A 25,902-nucleotide genomic window follows, 5' to 3' on the forward strand; every position below is an offset into this window, starting at 1 on the left:
CAAAAAGCAGGATAGAGTTATGTTTCTTGATGTACAGTGTCCACTTATGATGGTGAAAAACTGTTGCAAGTTTTAAAGCAATAGCTTTGATAGTTTATGAGAAAAGTTGACTAAAACATAATATTCAACCAAGAAAATGATTTTTCTAAGTCCAAAAGGGCAATAATTATTGCAAAAAGCAGGATGGAGTTATGTTGCTTGCTGTACAGGGTCAGCTTATGATGGTGAACAAGAGTTGCAAGTTTTAAAGCAATAGCTTTGATAGTTTAAGAGAAAAAGTTGACCTAAACATAAAACTTAACCAAGAAATCTGATATTTTCTAAGTCCAAAAGGGGCCATAAATCTTGCAAAAAGCAGGATGGAGTTACGTTTCTTGCTGTACAGGGTCAGCTTATGATGGTGAACAAGTGTTGCAAGTTTTAAAGGAATAGCTTTGATAGTTTAGGATAAAAGCTGACCTAAACATAAAACTTAACCAAGAAAACTGATTTTCTAAGTCCAAAAGGGGCAATAATTCTTGCAAAAAGCAAGATGGAGTTATGCTTCTTGATGTACAGGGTCTGCTTATGATGGTAAACAAGTATTCCAAGTTTCAAAGCAAAAGCTTTGATAGTTTAGGAGAAAAGTTGACCTAAACATAAAACTTAACCAAGAAATCTGATATTTTCTAAGTACAAAAGGGGCCATAAATCTTGCAAAAAGCAAGATGGAGTTATGTTTCTTGCTATACAGGGTCAGCTTATGATGGTGAACAAGTATTCCAAGTTTCAAAGCAATAGCTTTGATAGTTTAGGAGAAAAGCTGACCTAAACATAAAACTTAACCAGGCAACGCCGACGCAGACGCCAACGCCCGCTCAAGTGATGACAATAACTCATCATTTTTTTTCCAAAAATCAGATGAGCTAAAAATTACTAACCAAAATTCAAATTGGACGATACCATTGTGCTCACTGAAAAAACACTTACTGAATAGCGAACAGTGCAGACCATGATCAGCCTGCACGAAAGAATACTGTAAGTGTAGTGTCTATAACTTTTTTCATCAAAATTTCACTATGCATTCTTTATCATTAGCAATGCAACTGTTAAACTTTGAAATTATTTGATCACACTTACCCAGTTTTACTTGAAGTGCGATCCAAACTCACTTTTCTTCTACTCTTTTAAATGATGTAAAATAAAATAGTAATAACAAGAGGATCATGAAGGCCAGGAAATGCTTGCTTGACATTTACCTTGAATGCTACAAGTTCAATTAAGAAACATTACAACAAACCTAAGTGTTCCATACAATAATGCTACCGACCAAGTTTATGTACTTCCATCCAGTGGACCATGATACTACAGTGACTTGACCTCGTGACAGTCCTAGTTTTTGACTCTTAGACAATCAAATTGCAAGAAGAAAAATATCTAGACTGTTTAATCTCAACAAGGAAGAAAATGAGGCCTCTCGGATGTCATGAAGGTTCTTCCATGATTTGGCATAGTTCTGTCCCCAGATGACTCAGTTTCAAACTTGATCTTGATATCATAAAGACAAACATCTTTACCAGGTTTTACCTACATAAAGAAGAAAATATGGTCTCTCGAGTGTTTACAAGCCTTTCCTATGATCTGACCTAATTACATAGTTTTTGATGCCAGCTGATCCTGTTTAACATGTAGTAAGCACATTACTGCCTGCTTTCAGTTTATCAAACCCAAAACTATTACATGAAGTGATCAATTATTACTGGCCAATGTCAGATCATCCAACCCCAAACAGTTACATGTAGTGATCACATTACTGGCAGCCTTCGATTTATCCCACCCCAAACAGTTACATGTAGTGATCACATTACTGGCAGCCTTCGATTTATCCAACCCCAAACTGTTACATGTAGTGATTACATTACTGGCTGCCTTCTGATAATCCAACCCCAAACAGTAATACATAGTGATCATATTACTAGCTGATTTTGGTATCCGACCCCAAATACTTACACGCAGTGATCACATTACTGGCAGCCTTCGGTTTATCCAACCCCAAACACTTACATGTAGTGATCACAGTTTTTTTTTTAGCTCTGGTGCCGCCTAAAAGGAGCCAATATCAACTATTTTGATAAACTTGATAGAGGTCTATCCTTAGATGCTACTGACTAAGTCTAGTATAATTCTGACCAGCAGTTTTGAAGGAGAAGATGTTTAAATAAAAATGTTGACGCAGGACAACAGACAGCAGACCATCCATATATATAATAGCTAACAAAGTTCAGGGGAGTTAAAAAATTTTAATTGTGAAAAGTTTTGTTGTAGTTTTATTTACTTTATGGTGCTTCTTTCTTCTGAACATACCATAGTAGTAAAATCCTGTAAAAATACTTCAGAAAATGGGAAAAGCACAAAACTTGGTATATAATTACTTTTGGGCAAAACACAAAAAATGAGCACGAGACCCACTCCAAAAAAAATCCAATGTGGCCAAAAAATCCAAGATGGCCACCATGCATGTATATATTTTAAGAAATATCTAATATTATCTATAAAACTGATATAGACACTTACAGTCATCGCTGTAATTAGTTAAAATCACCTGCTGGAATAAATTCTATATTAACAAAAATACTGCACTTCCAACAAAAATGAAAAAATTGTCTCCCTTTTATACAAATTTGCTATTAAGCAGAAGAAAAATCAGAATGCATTTATGTGAGTCAGAATTAAGTATAAAATGGTAACTGGCATATTAAGAATGATTAAAATGGCAACAGTCCTATCTAGAACTTTACAATTGTAAACTATTATAAATACAGTCAAACTTCATTAACTCAAACCCGTCGGGACCGACAAAATGTGTTCGAGTTATCGGTAGTTCGAGTCATCGAACAATATATTATAAACGAATTTGGACAGGACCTGATAGATTCAAGTGAAGGTTGGTGTTTGAATTATCCAAGTTCGACCAAACAAAGTTTGACTGTAGCAAGTATCAGTGAATAAATGACAAGTGTTTCACTTTGTCATTAGTTTTCATGACTCAGAATTTGTTAGTGCTGCTGTGTTCATTTAAGTCTATTTACACTAAGAGAACTGGTGACATTTAGAACAAGAGCTGTCCGTAAGACAGCCAAGCTCGACTTTTCGAAATATTGTCCAAGAAGCAGGAAAATATTACCCAAAAAGGTTAAATATCAAAAGAGTTTTAAGTTTAAAAGGGGGAATAATTTGACCAAAATGCATATCAGTTATGGGACTTGCTGCTATCAACTAGTTTTATAACCCCGAAGGCACATGTGAAGTTTCAATTCAATATCTGCATTAGTTTTGGAGATAGAAACTTGCATGTAAAACTTTAACCAGAATTTTCAAAGTCCAAAAGGGGGCATAATTTGCCCAAAATACATGCCAGAGTTATGGGACTTGATCCAGTGAGGTTAGTAATTGATCTAGAAAAAGAAAAAATAAGTTTCAAATCTATATGCCTTTTAGTAATAGCTGTATGTACTTGCACGCAAAACTTTAACCAGAATTTGCTAAGTCCAAAAGGGGACATAATTTGGCCAAAATGAAGGTCAGAGTTATGGGACTTGCTGCTATCAACTAGATTTATAACCCCGAAGACACGTGAAGTTTCAAATCAATATCTGCACTGGTTTTGGAGATAATAACTTGCATGTAAAACTTTAACCAAAATTTTCTAAGTCTAAAAGGGGGCATAATTTGCTCAAAAAAATGTCAGAGTAATGGGACTTGACCCAGTGAGGTTGATAATTGATCTAGAAAAAGAAAAAATAAGTTTCAAATCTATATGCCTTTTAGAAATAGCTGTATGTACTTGCACGCAAAACTTTAACCAGAATTTTCTAAGTCCAAAAGGGGGCATAATTTGGCCAAAATGAAGGTCAGAGTTATGGGACTTGCTGCTATCAACTAGATTTATAACCCCGAAGACACATGTGAAGTTTCAAATCAATATCTGCATTAGTTTTGGAGATAGTAACTTGCATGTAAAACTTTAACCAAAATTTTCTAAGTCTAAAAGGGGGCATAATTTGCTCAAAATACATGTCAGAGTTATGGGTCTTGACCCAGTGAGGTTGGTAATTGATCTAGAAAAAGAAAAAATAAGTTTCAAATCTATATGCCTTTTAGAAATAGCTGTATGTACTTGCACGCAAAACTTTAACCAGAATTTTCTAAGTCCAAAAGGGGGCATAATTTGGCCAAAATGAAAGTCAGAGTTATGGGACTTGCTGCTATCAACTAGTTTTATAACACCGAAGACACATGTGAAGTTTCAAATCAATATCTGCATTACTTTTGGAGATAGTAACTTGCATGTAAAACTTTAACCAAAATTTTCTTAGTCCAAAAGGGGGCATAATTTGCTCAAAATACATGTCAGAGTTATGGGACTTGACCCAGAGATGTTGGTAATTGACCTAGAAAAAGAAAAAATAAGTTTCAAAGCTATATGCCTTTAATTGATGGCTGTATGTACTTGCATGCAAAAACTTAACCAAGGTGTGACGCCGACGCCAGGGTGAGTAGAATAGCTAGACTGTTCTTCGAATAGTCAAGCTAAAAATTATATAATTTATTAACTATGTTAGTGCGCTAGAGCATGTTAACATCCCCGGCCTGTTGGGAAAAAGTCACTGCCGTTTGATCAGCCTAATCAAATTTATATTTGCATTTTCCTGTAATATTCTGTTTTTTGTCAAATTATAGCACATTGTGCCATAACAAGTTTTATAGTTTAATGTCATTAGCATATAATGTACAGTCACTTATGCCCCTATCACTCTCAGATGAAGACCATAAAGAGCGCACTGCGTCCTGAAAATTTCGATGAATGCGGCAGGGACGGGGTCAGACTTGAAAAATGTACAGTTCTCTAGTTCATACTGCACCCTTACAATGTCACTGCCAGGTTCTCACTGCATCTAACATGTTCCCTTTAACTTTCTCACCACGTGCATCTTCACGCGTGCACCATGTCCGATGCGTTCTTACTACGTTCTTAGTACGACCAGTCAGATTGCACCATATTTCATCGGCTACTTATGAATACTACGCCATGCGCCTCTTTTTCATTCCTTCTGCAAGTTTTATTGTGTCCGCATCTACACCAAATTAAGGCCAGATATAGACTGGAAGATGAAGAACAATCCTAGATGCTTCTCAGGACCAGAAACAATATGCCTCTGGTACCAATGGAAGCTCAACAATTAAGGTCATATGGTAACTTTTCAACTTTTAAGGTGGATGAAGTTCCCAGATGCCCCTCCATACCAAATACAGTCAGTGATCTCTTTTATAATTTTGCTGAATAGATTTTAGATCTTTACTGGACCTAAATTAATACTAATGGTAATCTGATATATTACAAGGCAGTCTGAAAGACAGCTATATCCCCCGCCACTGCTATGGATAGTGAAAGGGTAAACCTTTGATTTTAGCTGTGACCTTGACCTTGAACTGACATGGCTGACTCATGAATTCTGCACAACGTCTTGATGAGGTGATCATTTGACCCAAGTTTCATGAAAATCCTTCAAGGGGTTTAGGAGATACAGAGCTGAAACCTTTGACCTTCAGTTGTGACCTTGACCTTGAGTTGACATGGCTGACTCATGAGTTCTTGATGAGGTGATCATTTGACCTAAGTTTGATGAAAATCCTTCAAGGGGTTTAGGAGATACAGAGTGGACACAAAATGGAAGGCTCAAACCTTCGACCCTTAGTTGTGACCTTGACCTTGAGCTGGCATGGTTGACTCATAATTTCTGCACATCGTTCTGATGAGGTAATCATTTTACCCAAGTTTTATAAAATTCCTTCAAGGGGTTTAGGAGATATAGAGCGGACATGAAATGGAGGGCTCAAACCTTTGACCCTAAGCTGTGACCTTGACCTTGAGCCGGCATGACTGACTCATGGGTTCTGCATATCATCTAGATGAGGTGATCATTTGACCCAAGTTTGATAAAATTCCTTCAAGGGGTTTAGGAGATATAGAGCGGACAGAAAATGGAAGGCTCAAACCTTTGACCTTGAGTTGTGACCTTGACCTTGAGCAGACAAGGCTGACCCATGGGTTCTGCACATCGTCTTGATGAGGTGATCATTTGACCCAAGTTTCATGAAAATCTTCAAGGAGTTTAGAAGATATAGAGCGGACACAAAATGGAAGGCTCAAAACCTTTGACCCTAAGTTGTGACCTTGACCTTGAGCCGGCATGGCTGACTCATGGGTTCTGCACATCGTCTTGATGAGGTGATCATTTGACCAAGTTTTATAAAATTCCTTCAAGGGGTTTATGAGATATAGAGCGGACACAAATGGCAGGCTCAAACCTTTGACCTTGAGTTGTGACCTTGACCTTGAACTGACAAGGCTGACTCATGGGTTCTGCACATCGTCTTGATGAGGTGATCATTTGACCCAAGTTTCATGAAAATCCTTCAAGGGGTTTAGGAGATATGGACCGGACACGATTTTGTTACGGACGGAAGGACGGACGGACGGAAGGACGGAAAGACGGAAGGACGGACGGACGCAGACCATTCCTATAATCCCTCCGCCACGGCGGGGGATTAAAAATGTGGTACATGATACTCAAGCATACACAACACAACGATTTAAAACATTTAATAACAATTAACAATACACTGACAAGATAAAATATTGTCACATAATTAATGTACATATAAGTAAAAGCATAAAACAAAATTTTGTAAAATTCATCCACAGAAAAAATAAATGAGAACGTAAAATATCATTCTAATCGGACACTCCCTTATCATGTTTTTCAGACATTCAGACTTTTTTAAGAGAATAAAAATGAAAGTTTGCATTTTATCCTAAAATATTTTGCTAAATATATTTTGACTAAATACAGCATTAATTCATACTTTTGCTTAACTCTGCACTTATGTTTTGAATAAAAAGTAATTGACTTCCGCTTCTTCAAAATAAAATGATAAAATGTATTCATAAACAGGTTTGAAACAAATGAATATCCCTGTTTTCAGTGAAAACAAAGCTTAACGCTAACAGTTTTATATTTGTAGTGTAAACCAAGCAAAATTTTGATGCAGCAGTTCTATGGTAAATACCCATATTGTTTGAAATAATGGCAATTTTAAGATGATTTTTTTTTTATATAAAATGGTTCCTCCTGTACATATTTAAACCATGCGGTTTATTGCAAGAGTTTGTTTACTGTCCATCAAAAACTTTCCCTCAAGTACACAAGTGGTGAGCTCTCACCACTAAGTGCTCACATAAACACATAGTGTGCCATATGATTCCACTATAGCACAGCTTACTTGAAACCTGCTATTAAATGAACACTTCACATCACTCACAAAGTAGAAGCTTTTTCCCTTGTTGTGCGTTTCTGACACTTTTTGTTCCAGTGTTCCCTTGAGAATAGCAAGTCATACCTTTGTGTTCATTTTACATATAGATTATTGTTCCCAACAGCTCCTTACTACATCTTGGTAACAATTATCTATCACTTCTCTGGCCAAAGAAGTAGCTGTTGAAATTTCTAAAAAGAACATTTCTTGTGTTAAGATGAGTGAAGATTTCTACATTGCAGTAAGGTTCAGAGATTATTTCTAGATTGCAATTAGGTTCACAGAATATTTCTACTGCAAAGCTTTTCATCAGAAGTACTGTCCTACATTTGACAGAAATGATCTTTTTGGCTGGGGTACTGGCATCATTCCAGGGCCACCACTGGTACCTGGCCTCCTTGGGGCTGCTGATGAGGATGAACCTGAAGTCTTGTATTGGAACTGGTTGAGTGAGGTACCAGAGGAAGATTTAGAGAACCAGCCGGAACCAGAGCTGAAAATGTTTGAAATTCTTTTACTTTGTACACATACAATGGCTATGACTGGAAAAGCACAAGAACCATACCTTTTTACATCATTTCTGAGTAATTTCTCTTTCTGTACCTCTTTTTTCCCTCAAATTTTGACTTCATTAAACTTTTAACAAAGTCAAGATTACGTCTTAAAACAATTAAAAACCAGTGTTTTTAAAACTAGAAATTTGACTGAAAGTGATTAATACCCAAACATTTATACTATGTCAGTGAATATAAGGGCCCTTAACTCTGCATTACATGGAAAGACCCTGACAAAGTACAGAACATCTACATATCATGGTGATCATGTGTTTGAAATTTCATTGGAACCCCTTTATTAATGACAAAGTAATTACTGTAGTCAAACTACAGATTTTTGCCATGACCCAAACCAACCCCATGACCAACAGTAATTCATTCAATGATGGTATAACAATGCAGTCTGAAAGACAGCAATATCCCCCGCCAATGTTATGGATAGTGAAAGGGTTTATGGCATTGGGTGGAACCATTAAACATTCAAGTTGTGACCTTGACCTTAAGCTTGCAGGGGTGAATTTTGAATTCTGCACATTGTCTTGATAAGGGGAATATTACAGCCAAGTCATATTAAAATCCTTCAAGGGGTTTAGGAGATACAGAGCAGACATAAAATGGAAGGCTCAATATTTGACCTTGAGTTGTGACCTTGAGCTTGAGCCAACATGGCTGACACATGAGTTCTGCATATCGTCTTGATGAGGTGATCAACTGACCCAAGTTTCATGAAAATCCTTCAAGGGGTTTAGGAGATACAGAGTGGACACAAAATGGAAGACTCAAACACTTGACACGAGTTGTGACCTTGACCTTAAGCTGTCATGGCTGACTAGTGAGTTTAGAACAATGTCTTGATGTGATCATTTGACCAAAGTTTCATTAAAATCCTTCAAGGGGTTTAGGAGATACAGAGCGGACTCAAATGTTACGGACGGATGGAGACCATTCCTATAACCACCAGTGGTTGGGAATTAAAAACATATGTAAGGATATGGTACCTTGAAGTGCTTGTAGAACTGGCAGATTTTTTCTTCCCATACCCTCCTCTAGCCCCTGTCTTCCCTGTAGCAGCCTTCTTCTTGCGGAAATATTGCTATATAATTAAGAAAATCAAAATATAATGAGGTCAGCCAACTTATAGTGTTTTATTTCTTCTCTTTAAACCACATATAAAAACAAACTCTGCAAAATAAAAAACATTCCAATACAAAAGGAACGTCTTTATTTTCCTCAATTTCATTTTATCCATCAAATATGGACTTTGTAAGCATGAGATGTATTCCAAAGACACTGTCTCAAACTCAGAACAGAAAGATAGTTGAACACTAATGTTTAAAGGGGCTGGCCTCCAATTTCAGAACAGAAAGATACCTGAATACTAAACTTTAAAGGGGCTGGCCTCCAATTTCAGAACAAAAACAAGAGGACCATGATGGTCCTGAATCTCTCACCTGTCCCAACATGACCAAGTTTTGAACTGAGTATGACGTCGTTTTTTTTCTATTATTTGACATAGTTTATTTGACATTGTTTGACTTTCAAACAGATCCCATGAAAAATATTGCCTCTAGAGAGGTCACAACGTTTTTTTCATTATTTGACCTGCTGACCTAGTTATTGATGGCATGTGACCCAGTTTCAAACTTGATCTAGATATCATCAAGGTGAACATTCTGACCAACTTTCATGAAGATCCATTCAAAAGTATGGCCTCTAGAGAGGTCACAAGGTTTTTCTATTTTTAGACCTAATGACCTAGTTTTTGACCACAGCTGACCCAGTTTCGAAACTGATCTAGATATCATCAAGATGAACATTCAGACCAACTTTTATGCAGATCCCATGAAAAATATGGACTCTAGAGAGGTCACAAGGTTTTTCTATTATTTGACCTACTGACCTAGTTTTTGATGGCACATAACCCAGTTTCGAACTTGACCTAGATATCATCAAGGTGAACATTCTGACCAATTTTCATGAAGATCTTGTGAAAAATATGGCTTCTAGAGAGGTCACAAGGTTTTTCTATTTTTAGACCTACTGACCTAGTTTTTAATCACAGTTGACCCAGTTTCGAACTTGGCCTAGATATCATCAAGATGAACATTCAGACCAACCTTCATACAGATCCCATGAAAAATATGGCCTCTAGAGAGGTCACAAGGTTTTTTCATTATTTGACCTACTGACCTAGTTATTGATGGCACGTGAACCAGTTTCGAACTTGACCTAGATATCATCAAGGTGAACATTCTGACCAATTTTCATGAAGATCCATTCAAAAGTATGACCTCTAGAGAGGTCACAAGGTTTTTCTATTTTTAGACCTAATGACCTAGTTTTTGACCGCAGCTGACCCAGTTTCAAACTTGATCTAGATATCATCAAGATGAACATTCAGACCAACTTTCATACAGATCCCATGAAAAATATGGCCTCTAGAGAGGTCACAAGGTTTTTCTATTATTTGACCTACTGACCTAGATTTTGAAGGCACGTGACCCAGTTTCGAACTTGACCTAGATATTATCAAGGTGAACATTCTGACCAATTTTCATGAAGATCTTGTGAAAAATACGGCCTCTAGAGAGGTCACAAGGTTTTTCTATTATTTGACCTACTGACCTAGTTTTTGAAGGCACGTGACCCAGTTTCGAACTTGACCTAGATATCATCAAGGTGAACATTCTGACTAATTTTCATGAAGATCTTGTGAAAAATATGGCCTCTAGAGAGGTCGCAAGGTTTTTCTATTTTTAGACCTACTGACCTAGTTTTTGACCGCACGTGACCCAGTTTCGAACTTGACCTAGATATCATCAAGATGAACATTCTGACCAATTTTCATAAAGATCCCATGAAAAATGTGACCTCTAGAGAGGTCACAAGCAAAAGTTTACGCACGGACGGACGACGGACGCTGCGCGATCACAAAAGCTCACACTGTCACTTTGTGACATGTGAGCTAAAAAATACTTAAACACAAGTGTAAAGGGGCTGGATTCAAAAAGTCATAACATAAAGATACAAGAACACAAAACTGTAAAAGTATTGGCCTATATATTCAGAAAATAAACTCCTGAACAAGAAAGCTTAAAGGAACTGGCTTCCAAAAGTCGTAACATAACGATACTAAAACATTAAAGTTTCAAGGGACAGGCTTCCACATTCTGAAACTAAACTTATGGACACTGAAGTTTAAAGGGGGCTGGACTAAATATTCATAATATAAAAATATTTGAACACTTGAGTTTAAAGAAACTGGCCAACACATGCATAACTTAAAGATAAATTTTGAAGGGGCTGGCCTCTGTATTAATGTCTGAGAAATATATGAAAAGGTTCAGAAAGTCTTTAAAACAAGAGCTGTCTGATGACAGCGCGCTCGACTATTCGAAGAATTGATTGAAGAATGGGGTCAAAATATTTCCATGGATATTCAGACAAAAGAAATAAATAGATTAGACAAACAATGTTCCTGTATTACTTTGATTTCGATAAGTCTTGCACTAAATGACAATATATGAGCCAATTTCAAAGTCCAAAAAGGGCCATAATTCAGTCGAAATAGTTATGTACTCTTGCCTACAGATGGAAATCATAATGATAAACAAGTGTTCAAAGTTTAAAAGCCATATGTCAAATAGTTTTTACAAAACATGGACTTGCATGAAAACAGAACCAATTTCAGTCTAAAAAGGGCCATAATTCAGCCAAAATAGATGACAGAGTTATGTTCTCTTTCCTACAGATAGAGACTATTATACTAAACAAGTGATAAAAGTTTCAAAGCCATATGTCAAACAGTTTACAAAAAATATGAACTGGTACGAAAAACTTAACCAAGATTTCTAAGTCAAAAGGGGCCATAATTCAGCCAAAATCCTTGATGGAGTTATGTACTCTTGCCTACAACTGGACATGGTGATGGTAAACAGGTGTTGAAAGTTTCAAAGCTTTATCTCAAAAGACTTTGTCAAAATATGAACTGGTACGAAATATTAACCCAGACTTCTAAGTCAAAAAGGGCCATAATTCAGCCAAAATCCTTGATGGAGTTATGTGCTCTTGCCTATAACTGGACATGGTGATGGTAAACAAGTGTTGAAAGTTTCAAAGCTTTATCTCAAAAGACTTTGTCAAAATATGAACTGGTACGAAAAACTTAACCATGATTTCTAAGTCAAAAGGGGCCATAATTCAGCCAAAATCCTTGATGGAGTTATGTGCTCTTGCCTATAACTGGCCATGATGATGGTAAACAAGTGTCGAAAGTTTCAAAGCTTTATCTAAAAAGACTTTGTCAAAATGTGGACTGGTACGAAAAACTTAACCCAAGGTGTGACGCCAACGCCGTGGTGAGTAGGATAGCTCTACTTATTCTTCGAATAGTCGAGCTAAAAATGATAAATCAATCCAATTCAAGTCAATACTTTATGAATAAGATATAGAATACAGCTAAAATCAAAATTTTTGTTTGACAACTTTTATACATATTTTACAGACTTACTTTTTGTTTTCAAAACTAACTGTTCCAAAGAACTCACAGATTCACCTTGATTTTACGTTTTATTTACAACAAAATTTATGTTTGAAGTACTTTATAATTTATTTTTTTACAGTCTGTAAGCATGTCCTGTTCAAGCTAATTCTAGAATTGTTGTTGAATACAAGTACTGGCATGTAAACAAATATCAACAAGCAAACCTTTTTATTGCCACCTCCTCTACTTTTACCCCTGCCTCGACCACCTCGTGAGTAACTTGACGTATTAGAACTGGGGAAATAGTCTGATGTTGTAGAGGTCATCCATTCCTCAGGGTCACTGTCCTCAACAGTTTGTTCTGCTTCTTGTAGGGCTGTGGTAAAAATATATATTATGTAACTCTCATTGCATCAACCAACTGACCGAATTATTAATCTCCTGACCTTATTATTAATCTATTCACCTAATTATTAATCTACTGACCTAATTAATTATTTAAAATCTACTAACCTATTGAAGTATTAATTTACTGACCTAATAATTTTCAGACTTCAGTTGAACATTAAATCTACACAGTAATTATTTTATTTAAAGTGAAACTGGGAAGAAAGCCTCTTCAGTTGCACTTTAACTCTTTTTATTTCTAATTTCATGTAAAATATGTCCTATGGAACAGATTATAATGTAAACTGGAATTCTATGTTGTTTAACGCCTTTGCAATATTAAGATATATAGTTCAAGACATAAATCATCCTCATTTTGTTGAAATAAGAGGTATACTGCCTCTTAAATGAGATTAAATGTCAAAAATGTATAATAAACAAACCAAAGCTCATCTCAACACTGAATTACTTAAATCTAACAAGCTATATCATTACTGACAAATGATATGCTTGTTTATATGTGTTTCACACATTTTATATACTAATAATCAATCGAAGTTGCATAATCATTTGAAATGTTGAGGATGGGTTCTGCATGATACTTCAATTAATCAATGCAGCATAATCATTTTATATGTTGAGCAATTGTTCTGCTTGATACTTACGATTAATCAATGCAAAATTATTATCTGTCATGTTGAGGAATTGTTCTGCTTGATACTTACGATTAATCAATGCAGCATAATTATCTGTTGTGTTGAGGGATTGTTCTGCTTGACACTTACGATTAATCAATGCAAAATAATTATCTTTTATGTTGAGGAATTGTTCTGCTTGATACTTACGATTAATCAGTGCAAAATAATTATCTGTTATGTTGAGGAATTGTTCTGCTTGATACTTACGATTAATCAATGCAAAATAATTATCTTTTACGTTGAGGAATTGTTCTGCTTGATATTTACGATTAATCAATGCAGCATAATTATCTGTTATGTTGAGGAATTGTTCTGCTTGATACTTACAATTAATCAAAGTAGCATAAATATTTGTTATGTTAAAGAACCGTTCTGCTTGATACTTACAATTAATCAAAGCAGCATAATTATTTGTTATGTTGAGGAATCGCTCTGCTTGATACTGGCGTAATTTGTTCGTCGTCATTCCCTCACAAGTTAACAGTCCTTCCTCTGTCGTAGGAAGCTTCTCTGACATAACACGTAGCAAGTTGTGTGAGAAAATGTTGAAAAAATTTACAGTTCCTGACTTCTCCCTCACTGAAAAAAAAACAATACACATATTCAGGTTTATGACAATGATTGGCAATCATGGTATATTTGTTTTGTTGGAGTTCAACAGACAGTAAAAAAGTTCAGACTTGACTTAAACACTGATAATCAAGCAATATATCAAAGATTACTACATCCCAATTTTTAAACACTGGTTACTTCAGACGTCAATTTTTTAATTACACATAAAAATTTCATACCTACTGTGTGAATTTACTCATTTTACTCACAGTTGTGGCATTATAAGTACAAAAAAGACAATAATATTCAATTTCTACTCTGTCCAACAAACAGAATTTGTGAAATGTATTAAATTAAATGAATATGTAATAAAAATACTATAAGCTTTGCAAAGAAAAATATAATTCAGGGCCTCCGCTGCCGATCGCCAATGTCGCCATTTGCGATAATTTTAAGAATTTGGCGCTAAATTTTGCAAACTGGCGAAAATAAGTGGCGCAAAATTATTTTGCTCGGCATTTGTTTTTTCTGTAGTGATATAAGCGGCCCAAGAATTTGGTTCCCGATACACGTGTTTACCTAGGCACTGGCAGTGAATAAAAGCGATAACCAGTCTAGGCGGTGTATTTGACTATTGAAGTTGGTTGACACTTTGAGAAGATAATTGCGTAATAATGTGTGAATTGATGATTAATCAGTAATCAAAACATCTGCCAGCTTGTATGTTTGACCTCTGCCGAGAATTCACCAAAATTAACGCCGATTACTGTGTACTTTGTGTTGCGATTTTTACAAAAAAGATCAACATGTTTGTGGCATGCAGTTGTATGACTGACAAATTTAAAAAAAAAAAATAAGTACGAAAGCTACATTTAATTTTGTTACTTTTTGCAAGATAATTTTGTAATTCCTCAGTTTTCATAAAAGATTTTAACGATGGATCCGAAAACAAAAACACAATGGCCTCAATTTGTATCCTGGACCTGGTTAATTTCTTTGGAAAGTTCAGAAACTGGAAGATATCACTTGCTACCATGGCTTCTTAAAAATCATTAGACGAGTGCTCAACTCGACTTTGTAAAATAGAAAAAAATCCGAATTTTCCTTTCAGAAAATAAATGAGTCCTGAAATATTGGTAATGCTGACATGGACAGATATGATTCTTAAACTAAGGAAATGATTTGTGTCATTTGTATCCAGCTACAAACTGAATTTTCTTCTACAATAAACTAATACACCTTCAAAAGTTGTTATTATTCCTAATGAAATTATTTACAATATTTTATTTCTCTATGCACACTATGACAGCCAACTAAGACAAATAAAAGTGGCTAAGAACTTTGGCTCAAAAATGGCTCTAAAGTGGCTCCAACTTTTTCAAATTGGCGAAAAGGTTGGCAACAAGTGTGAAAAACCAAGAGGAGGCCCTGTAATTATACTCATTCCTTTTCAGAACAGTGTTGTGTTCATGTATATTTCTTTTATCAGGACTTGTGCATATTGCTCAATACGAAACTAACAACCTACTGGTATACATAAAATATAAATATTTACCAATTTCCTCTGCCAATGACTTGAGTTCCTCATAACAATTTTCTGTAAGTCTGGCTTTCTCGCTGACAGGTTCTGTACCAATCTTTATTTCCTTCTTCTTACGGTTTTCTTGTACTTGTAACTCAATCTGTTATATACAAAAGTATAATGTATATTCCTATTAAGTAATAGACATTCATACACTCAAATCATTAATATTTGAGTAGAAATAAATTTCAATGATTTTGTGGTTACGTGAATTTCAAACCACAGAATTAAATCCTAACTTACAAATAAAATTCTCTAACAGTTACTTTTGAAATTGTCAAACTCCTGTCCTTGCAGAATAGCCATTATGACTGATACCACAATACTTCATTATAGCAAACAATAGAGGATATTTGTTTGTTTCAGTAAAATATCAATTTTATTTCACAAGTGAGCATCAAAAACTGATATTTTCACGAGTGGCAAAGCCACGAGTGAAAATGACTTTTTTGGTGCTCACGAGTGAAATAAAATTGATATTTCACTGACACAAACAAATTTTCTTTTTATTTCATGTGTAAAACTCTACTTTTGTTGCGTAATTTATAAAATGTCGAAAATTGCGGGAAAGTTCAGCAGAAAGCATAACACAAATGACGTCATTTTAACGACGTCATCGTCATTATGGTCCCCGGTATTCATAATGCTCGGTATACAATTTGACTTCAAGCGCAGCGGAGGAACGGAACTAGTTCGGCAAAAACAGTGAAAAATAAAAATGATAATCTACTGTTTCAAAACTGTGGATTATCACTTTTATTTCACTGAGAAAACTCTATAATTCAATGGAAAACATAAAATAAAAACAAATAATTTCTCAGTGGAAGATATAGTCAGACTTAATATAAATTTTGTAAATACTCTGTTTACAAAACCTGTAAGTAACGGTATCTTTTGGCAGGACACAGTGCCAAATTAATTTTGGATGAAATTCATTAATGGATGAATTGAAATTATTAAAGCATAGATAAAAGCCCTGAAATGCAGTAAAACAAATGATACCTTTTTATTATTTGCTTTGGGTTAAGTGCTGTTTTTTAACAGTATTTCAGATATATAACAGCAGACAGTTAACCTAACAGTTTTCCTGGATTCTCCACAAGTATCTGCCAACTTCCCCACATTATTCAGAGGTGAGGGACAAATGATTTCAGACACAATGTCTTTTATAAATCGCCATGGAGAACATATACCTTGCCCAGGGATCTATCCATAGATCTGTGCTCTCCCTGCTGAGCTAAGCGGGCAGACACCTTTTTGTGAGAAACAAGAGTTCAAAGTCTGAGGTTATAAAACAGATTTTGGAAACCAGTCCAAATTCCTGCATCTGAATGGTTGTTTCTGTGCACAAATTTGAAACTAACCAATAGCAAGGCAGCATTATGAGCCTAGTCTCTAAATTCAGTGATATAATCTTGGACCCAGACTTCATTCCATCAACTCACCAACATATTTCTCCTTTTCTGTGTGTTAAAAATTAAATTTCTGAATTGAAATATAAGTTGTTTCTGAAAAACAGTCAAATCTATGCTTAAAGTGGTTCACCAAATAAAAGCTCTTACTATAACACCTGATTATTACGGCCATTTTCTTTTTTCACCAAAAGTAGTATGAATTTATTTGTGTCGAGACACCACCTATCAATAAATCCGCTATTTCTTCATTTTTCAAGGACGGTCTTTACAGACAAATTTGAAAGTAGTTCCAAAGCTACTCAATCAAATCTTTAAGAAACTTAAACTTACCTTCAACTTTCCATTTAAAACATCTTGAGATTTTCTGCCCAGTCTAATGTAGCATGCTGTATGATCCATTGCCGTGATTTTTAACTCTTCCATGAGAACACCATCTATGACAAGCTTACGGAACAGGCGATCAGCGTCCTGTCTACTATACGCAGAACCTCGACTATGCATTGGATGTCTGTCATGGCCAGCTTCTGTGATCTTAGAGTTCTTTGAGCCTGTCAGATGTGAAAATTAAATTATGACTATGATACAGAAAAGATGGACAACAAGATGTTTAACAGTTGTTACTAAGATCTCTATCTTTCTAAACAGTTATAACATGTGACCTTGTCTTTTCTACAGGCTATTTCACTTTAAACTTCTACTGCTTAAAGACAAGCCTGACCTTGTGGCCTAGTGCGAAAATGTAAAAATGTTGTTCTACATACCAGACAATCAATAATAATTTAAGAGCTTCTGTACTTTACGTTTATACAGAATTTCCTTAATACACACAATGCCAGAAATTTCCTTGTGTCAAGCACAAAAATTCTTCAAAGTAAGTTTCTTGACCTTCTTTATTTAATAAACTATGTGATTAGTTATATATACCTTTAAACATCTCCACAAAGTGTATAAGGGTGTAGTCACTATTTCTCCTGGAGGAAGTGAGATCTCTCACACATTGAATAATGGCTTTAACATCCTCTGTAACATCTCGTAGTTTGAAGGAATCCTGCAATACGCAATATAGGCATTTAACTAGAGCATTTTATTTTCAAGGGAAATAATTGTGGTCTGACTGTATTATTTTGAAAATCACAGTTGAGATTTTTTTATGTGTGCACCGGTACAGTTTTGCGGGGAAGCGAAAGTTGCCATGGAATTTTGTCTTCTTCTAAAAACAAGGTAAGTTGACAGTTTTTGTTGAATATATATCTGAATAGCTGACACATAGGAGAATGTTTTGGATTATATCCATCTTACAGATTTTTTTGAAAATAAGAGAAACAGGGGAATTCTGTTAAATTCTTCTTATAATGCAAATGGGCTGAAAATGGATTGAAATGACTAGATCAGAAGTTTATGCCTTTCCAGTAATTTTTTCCCCTACCTTTGACGTAGTTATTAAAAAGTATAGATATCAACCTCTTTGTGATATTAGTACCTAAAATTTTCAGCCTGTGAATAGCTGTGGAAATTTGGACTCCTTTTTTGAAGATATAAATAGATCTAAGCTATAATTTAGACAAAAGTTTTTTTCAGTATAACAGCATGTAGAGACCCTTACTACAGTCAAATATTCTTGATATTGCAAGGAAATAAATGCATTTTTCAAGTGTTTGCTATTTCTTATGTTGTGCATACTTGATATAGGTCATTGTCAATGTCACTATCATTAAAACTTACATTTGAAGTTGTTGTTTTTTTTCTAAATTACCTCCCTTATATAGCATTTTTCTTCATTCATTTTATTGTAATTATTTTCCCTTTATGTTAGAAAAAATTCTCAGATTGCATTTAATTTAACTCCCTTTATTTAACATGAAAAATTTTCTTGTGTAATGATTATTTGTATTTTTTACTTTCAGTGTCTGATACATGTAGTTGCAGTCTGTTTTTGGAAGCTGTGAAATAACAAGAAAGGGACTGACATAGTGGTATAATTTGTATATATATGAAGTTTATTGATGGCATTTATGTCTGATGATTTATCATTAAAGTATAACATACATTGATTTTCTGACAGTCATGTGTTATTACATTTGAACTCAGACTGTTTTATAATCAGGTTCATGATATTTTTTAATATACATTGTATACAATAGTTGCATTTTTTTCAATATTAATTGCAGCTTTATAAAGTAGAACAATTCAGGTTCATGTTTGATATAGTTTATTAATGATTATAATTTTAATCATACAATGAAGTTATAAGATATTTTATTAATTTTAATATATTTATATTAATATATGTAAAAAGTCTGTATTAAATGCATAGGTCATCTTTTGTACAAAAATAAAGAAAAAATAAATGTTGTATAATTTTCATTTTCAGTTTTGGTAGGGAAAAGTTTGAGTATGTATCTTTGTATTAAGATAATTAAAACAATTATATTCAAATGCTTTGACACTGTTTTTAAATGTTGAATCCTAAAAATGTGTGTTAATTAATGTTTCAATATTTCAGAACTTGAAGACAAGGGTTAGTGCAGAAGGACATAAAAGTTATGATAAAAGTAACAGATAAAAAATAAGGTAAACTATTGTGATAAAAAGACATGGCCAGTACTGCACATCAACAAAGGCAATATTTGAATTTAATTTTTGTCACTTATGATTTTCTGTAAAGTGATTTTGCAATATATATAAAATGATTAGGTTATTTTTTTTTACTGGATCATTTTTCACATGATTTGTCAAGACTGCCCAATTTTTTCTTTGGGAATAAGATAATTAAAGGCAGCATTGGGGTCACATAAAAATATGTCTGCATAGTTCCCAAACATTAAATTTTCAAATTGTAAACAAGGAAATTCAAAATTTTGGGAAAATCCTTTGTTGTTTTTCTTCATTTAGCTCAGTTGAAGGAGATGAAGTTTGAAGCAATTTTCACAATAAAAACCTCTCCGAGTTGCTCACTCTGAAGCAAAAACCTCTCTTTAACAACATCATGAGAATTTCCTAAGCTGAAATATAAACTATCAAATTTACTTCTCCAGAACAACAACCCAAAATAGCTAAAAATTTGTATAAACCCACATGGTATTGCTCTACAGAGGTCTGCATTGTACTTATTTAAAATCTATGATTTCAAATGCTTTAAGAAAAACAACCTTTTAACAAGGGAAATATCATATATAACTCATAAAGGTGAAGTTTTGGCAGTTCTCAAGTTCATTGTTTTGCATGCATATAAAAGCACTTTTTGTAGTTTAACATTATTACATCATATACTAATCAGAGGTTGTAGGTTGTTGTTTTAGGGTGAGATATAGGTGAAAAATCATCAATTATCTGTTTTTTTTTTCACCATTTTATTGAATATGTACATTGAAGTTAAAATATGCAATCTTTTCAGACAGTCCTATTAAATAACTTGTCATTTAGTGGATCTAAGTATATGTAAAATTTAATAAAGCAGCAAGCCAAGTAGCAACACAATCTTGCTGCTTAAAACAGGTAACTCCTTAGACAAGTTGAAATAGACAAAATGTCAATTTGTAGAGTTATCTGATTGCTGCTTGTAAATATATTTCTAAGATAGAATATCTGCAAATGTCTAAAATGATGTTATAAATTGTTTTAAAAACATCATGTTTTATTCTCTTTATGTAATAAAATTTTAAATTTGTATTTCCAGAAGTGCTACAAGTGTGTTGTCATGTGAAATGGGGAAATTTACCCCAACGTGCTGCATGATGTATATTCAAGTGCAAGACAGCCCTGCACCAGCTGTAAACTGAGATGGGCCCATATAATAAATATTTTTGACTTTCCTATGTATTATCATCTGTACAGAATGTGTTCATGACAAGACTGTATACATGTATTGTTAAATCATTTTTTAAATTTTCCCTTATTGCATGCATGTAAGAAGCAAGCATTTAACAATTGCAGTCATAGAAGTGTTAAAATGTGATCAATCTAATTTAAAGAAACACATTTAATTGGACTTTTTAAGTTTCATAGTATTTTGGCGGGATTGACCCATCATTCAGCAACTTATACAGTCTGTGTGTCATTCTTGTATGTTATAGTTTTCTTAATAATACATTAAAAGTCAAAGTTATGGTAAGATGAACTCATTCATCACTTGTCGATTAATGTTAAAGCAGTTCAACATTTTAAACCCTAAGTTAACTAATATTCTATTTAACCAGAGCTGTCACATATTTTCAAAATAAATATTTGTATAATACAGTCTAATCTAATCTACATATGAGTACCACAATTTTTTAGTTATATTTTATGTTGATACTTTATGCTGTTTTCATGTCTCAACATATAATTACTAACATCAAAGAAACTTAAGTATTTTACAATTTGGTTTGGTATAAATGGTTGTTTTGTTTATATATTTTTTTTCCATCCAGGAGAATAAAGAAATATACATTTCAAATATCTCATCATTCCAGATAAGTTTCACTACATAATCAAGATAAAAGAAAAAAAGAACAATATATGTTGGTGGAATTTTTTTTTCAAAAAATGATATACAGTTTTGTTTGTATTTTACTTCTTTAGATATGTTGGACTGAAATGGGAATAACAACATACTTTAATTTTTTTTTTTCATAAATTAATATGGGAATTAATTAACTTAACTTAACTTAAAAAGATTTTATCTCACTGTATGCCATCTGAGCTTTAATATTTTTCAACATGGTCATTGGCAACAAGGCTCAAATTATTTGTTGTGTTATACCTTGCATTCTGTGTGATAAAGCTTTTATGGTATTCTTTAAAATAATTTATGCTTTTCATCTTACCATGGATTAAAAAAATATAAATTTATTTGTCTGAGAATTAAGGTAAAATACTGACTGATTAAAATTTCAATATAAGAAAGCTTATTTGAGATAAAGGGAGGAATTCCATAAAAATAAAGTAGAATGTAGATGATAAATGTAATGAAGGGAGATAATAAAATATTGTGAAGTTATTTAGTCTTCCCTTTCTTTGATGAGCTAATTAATTGTTTTACATTTGGTTTATTAACTACAAGTATGACCTAAAAATATGTACCTGTCCTGAAGGAAAATAAAAAGGTTGTTTGATGTCCTTGACTGTTAAGTTGTTCCTGTATTTTTTTACATTCCATGTCTGAATGAAATGAAGAAACAGACTTTAATGAGGGTATCCGGGAAAATAACCCAAGTTTATTTTTATATCAGCAAATTTGATGAGATAGTCATTCAGGAGTTGTCTATCCTATTCCAAAAATGCTATGGGGACTAAATTTTTTAGAGTAAATATCTCTTTTAAAAAATAACACACAGCATTTTAATATTGTATATATATTATCTGATGCACTTAGCAATATATATTTGGAGTCAAAATGTTAAAAATTCCGGTTTTAATTTTTTAGTTACAATGTCTACGCAATAGAACATAAAGGTATTTCATAACAAAGTTTGGTTTATACCAACTTATTTCAGGTCTGTTGTGAAACAAGTTTTTCCATGTCTTTGGTATGATGTGGCCAGGGAAAAAACTAATGAACTCCCACACATGTTGTAGCATTCATTTATACCAAGTTTATTTTGAAAACCAACCAAGTACTATAAGACCATCATGAACACCATATGTGCTCTCCAGCCACACCTATCATATTAAATGACTGGGGAATAAAAACTGAAAGTAATAGGTTTACCTTTGAGACACAGTTATCACATATAGCTTGTTTCACTTGGCTACACTGGGCTCTGTCAAATCCCATCTCTCCGAAATAAGTGAGTAGTTGAGCTCTACGACAGTCCGCCACGTTCTCACAATACTGTATCATCCTGAACAAGTTGTCTATATGAACACGCTTTGATTCGTACGTAGCACTCTGATCCACTGGAAGTGTGATAAAACAGTAAAAAGAACACCCAACAGCCGAAAAACAGATTTGCATAATAATTACATCTTAGTTGAGCAACCAAGACAGGAAAATCAAATTTCAAAAATACCTCCAGCAAAATTCTAACATGTATTAAGCAGTCAGTGAACATAAATAAGTGTAAATGATCAGTTGTTAAACTTTAGACCAAATCGTTTACTGATCAAAATCTGATTAATTACCTTTAATAATTTGTTTGTTTGTTTTGAGTTTAACGCTGTTTTTCAACAGTATTTCAGTCATGTAACGGCGGGCAGTTAACCTAACCAGTGTTCCTGGATTCTGTACCAGTACAAACCTGTTCTCCGCAAGTAATTGACAACTTCCCCACATGAATCAGAGGTGGAGGACTAATGATTGCAGACACGATGTCGTTTATCAAATAGTCACTGAGAACATACGCCCCGCCCGAGGATCGAACTCACGACCCCGTGATCCGTAGACTAACGCTCTTACCTACTGAGCTAAGCGGGCGGGCTTAATAATTTGTATGTGTGTATATACTTATTTCTTTCATTCAGGAGTTGCAATACAATAATTTCCTTACTTTCAATGATTCTCCGAAGCCGTTTAACATCCTGGTATGTATACAGCAGTATACAGTATGCGAGGAGACCGTCACGTCCAGCGCGACCAGCTTCCTGATAGTAACCTTCCACTGACTTTGGCAGCGAGTAGTGGATCACAAATCTCACATCAGGTTTGTCAATACCCATACCAAAGGCAATTGTTGCACATATAACCTAAACAAAGTATAAAACAACAGAATGAACTTAGTTGTCTTTCGAAGTTTACAATACCTCTCATTATCATCATATTATTACATGTGCTCGGTAGTAGCTAAAAAGAATTAAGTTTATATGGTAATAATTACAACTTACTGTTAAAAGACTTCTGACTAGTCCAAAAGCATCAAGTGACTAAAGTTTATCAATTTCACAGCTAATGCCATTGGTGAACATTGATCAACAATTGTTAATACCACCTTTTTTATTGAAATGTGTCAGTCCAGTGAGATACGCTACAGGAAAAAAACATGTTATATATACACACTAACCTTGCATCTGTTTCCTTTAATCCATTTTTCCTGTATCATAGTTCTCTCTCCGTCTGTCAATCCAGCATGGTATGATACAGACAATATACCTGCTTTACTTAATGCCTTGGCTACATCATCACATTCTTTCCTGTAGTTAACAAAGAGCATTCAGCTTATATGAACCTTTATCCTACTAAATTTCTTAAATGGACAGTTCCATCATTCAATTTGAGCAGTACCACTTACTATTCGGCGGGGTGTTCACTGAAAATTTACTGACTGAATAGACTCACTTGATGTCAGCAGGCTAAAGGTTTAAAACATATTGTGTATATAGTTAAAACACTAATTTTATTTGTTTTTGTTGGCTTCTGAATCAAACCAGCACGAATTACATCACAGGCACCAACCTTCCAGTTTGAAAGAAAAGACCAAGGAACCCATGTGACATATATTAGCAAGGCCAGACTCGTGTGTAGAAACACTGACCTCAAGCCAGCTAGATAAATTCCAAACAATAATGTACTCTTGGTTAAGAACATATAGCAGTGAGGAATAAGTGATTAGAAACAGTCAACCACAAGACCCTAGTGACCACAATGTAACCTAACAGTTACCAAGGTGGAATAAAAAGCTTTATTTATAAAGCTCTAACATACACAAACCTGTGCTAAAGACCATCTGCAATTTGGGATATCCTTGCTAGAACAGCAACATATTTTATTTCCACAGTGTACCCTGACCTGTAAATAGACTTTTTGGCTCTTTATGGTGTGGTCTTTATATAAAGTTTTGACTTTTTATGATGACAGTCTCCGACGTCTGTCAATATATGTATTACAAGCAAAAATTACCTTGAAAGACAGTAAACAATTCCACATTTCCCTGGAAAGTCTTCTTTTATCATCTTTATAATATCATTAGTTGCTGTAGATGGTTTCTTCGAACGAACTTCAAACTTGAGATTTGGACGATTGAAGCTTGATGTAAACCTATTATTACAATAAATACAATTATCAATGTCTAGTCACGGTTTTGGAATTTTAGAAGGCAGACTGGCTACAGATTTCTGGTGGTATGTTACCAATTTAAAACAAGAGCTGTCACTAATGGTGACAAATGCACCCACAGTGCCTTGACCATTGACCTTGACCTTTGACCTGGTGACCCCAATGTCAGTAGGGGTCGTGTACTCAATAAGTGCTATCAGCATGTGAAGTTTGAAGGTCCTGGGTGCAGTGGTTCGCGAGTAAAGTTCCTTCATGCAAAAAGTTAACGTGACGAACGAACGGACGGACAGTTGAAAACTAATATGCCTCCCTTCGGGGGCATAAAAAGAGAAATTATTACAGCATCTGGTGCACTCTTGCTAACATCTAAGAACCATCAAAAGATGTGCTCTCTCTCAGTTACCAGTATTTTAAGATCAGACTTTTTGTAAATCTTCAAATATTATAGATGGCAGTTAAAGTCGAGTCTGTGATTATTTAAGAAATAATTTCTCCAAAACAGTGATTTTTCATTGAATAAAATTATGTGTATTATAGCATCACTCCGACTGCACTCTTGTGCTATAATTCTTTCACATATGAACTCAAAACAATGGTTTTATTCAAGAGCAAATCTCTGTTTAAATCTCTGGATTCAGTGTTGTTATATTTTCTAGTCCTTTGGGATCATGGAGATCATTCAACATATTATGTGTAACAGAGTTCTGCTTAAGCCAGTGCTAGGGGGCGTGAGAGGTGTTGCATGTTTCATTACCTCTCATGAACAGACTCGATCAAACCAAGTCTGCTATTATTCTTCTTGGTTGCATACTTTGCTTCCAAAAGATCTTTTTACACATTTTATATATAATTTCGATTCTAACACATTTATCAAGGATAATTGTGTTCATGTTTGATGACATCCAC

At 34.3% G+C, this 25,902-nt stretch overlaps 2 protein-coding genes across 2 annotated transcripts in view; both read right to left on the reverse strand.

Annotated features, from left to right (window-relative positions):
• LOC128558941 (titin homolog) overlaps nt 1-25,902 on the reverse strand; it is a 164,643-nt gene that overhangs the window by 124,877 nt on the left and 13,864 nt on the right. The gene's annotated exons all lie outside the window — the stretch shown is intronic.
• LOC123565521 (recQ-like DNA helicase BLM) overlaps nt 6,629-25,902 on the reverse strand; it is a 44,855-nt gene continuing 25,581 nt past the window's right edge. Inside the window, exons 15-25 of the mRNA XM_053549321.1 lie at nt 24,841-24,978; nt 24,005-24,134; nt 23,495-23,690; nt 22,717-22,904; nt 17,952-18,075; nt 17,358-17,575; nt 15,586-15,712; nt 13,866-14,057; nt 12,618-12,769; nt 8,909-9,003; nt 6,629-7,849 (exon numbers count right to left, since the gene is read on the reverse strand). Of these exons, the coding sequence (XP_053405296.1) occupies nt 7,666-7,849; nt 8,909-9,003; nt 12,618-12,769; nt 13,866-14,057; nt 15,586-15,712; nt 17,358-17,575; nt 17,952-18,075; nt 22,717-22,904; nt 23,495-23,690; nt 24,005-24,134; nt 24,841-24,978 (1,744 nt within the window). The 3' untranslated portion in view covers nt 6,629-7,665. The remainder of the gene's footprint in view (nt 7,850-8,908; nt 9,004-12,617; nt 12,770-13,865; nt 14,058-15,585; nt 15,713-17,357; nt 17,576-17,951; nt 18,076-22,716; nt 22,905-23,494; nt 23,691-24,004; nt 24,135-24,840; nt 24,979-25,902) is intronic.

The sequence above is a fragment of the Mercenaria mercenaria genome, chromosome 8 (genome assembly GCF_021730395.1).
Source record: "Mercenaria mercenaria strain notata chromosome 8, MADL_Memer_1, whole genome shotgun sequence".
Lineage (NCBI taxonomy): Eukaryota > Metazoa > Mollusca > Bivalvia > Venerida > Veneridae > Mercenaria > Mercenaria mercenaria.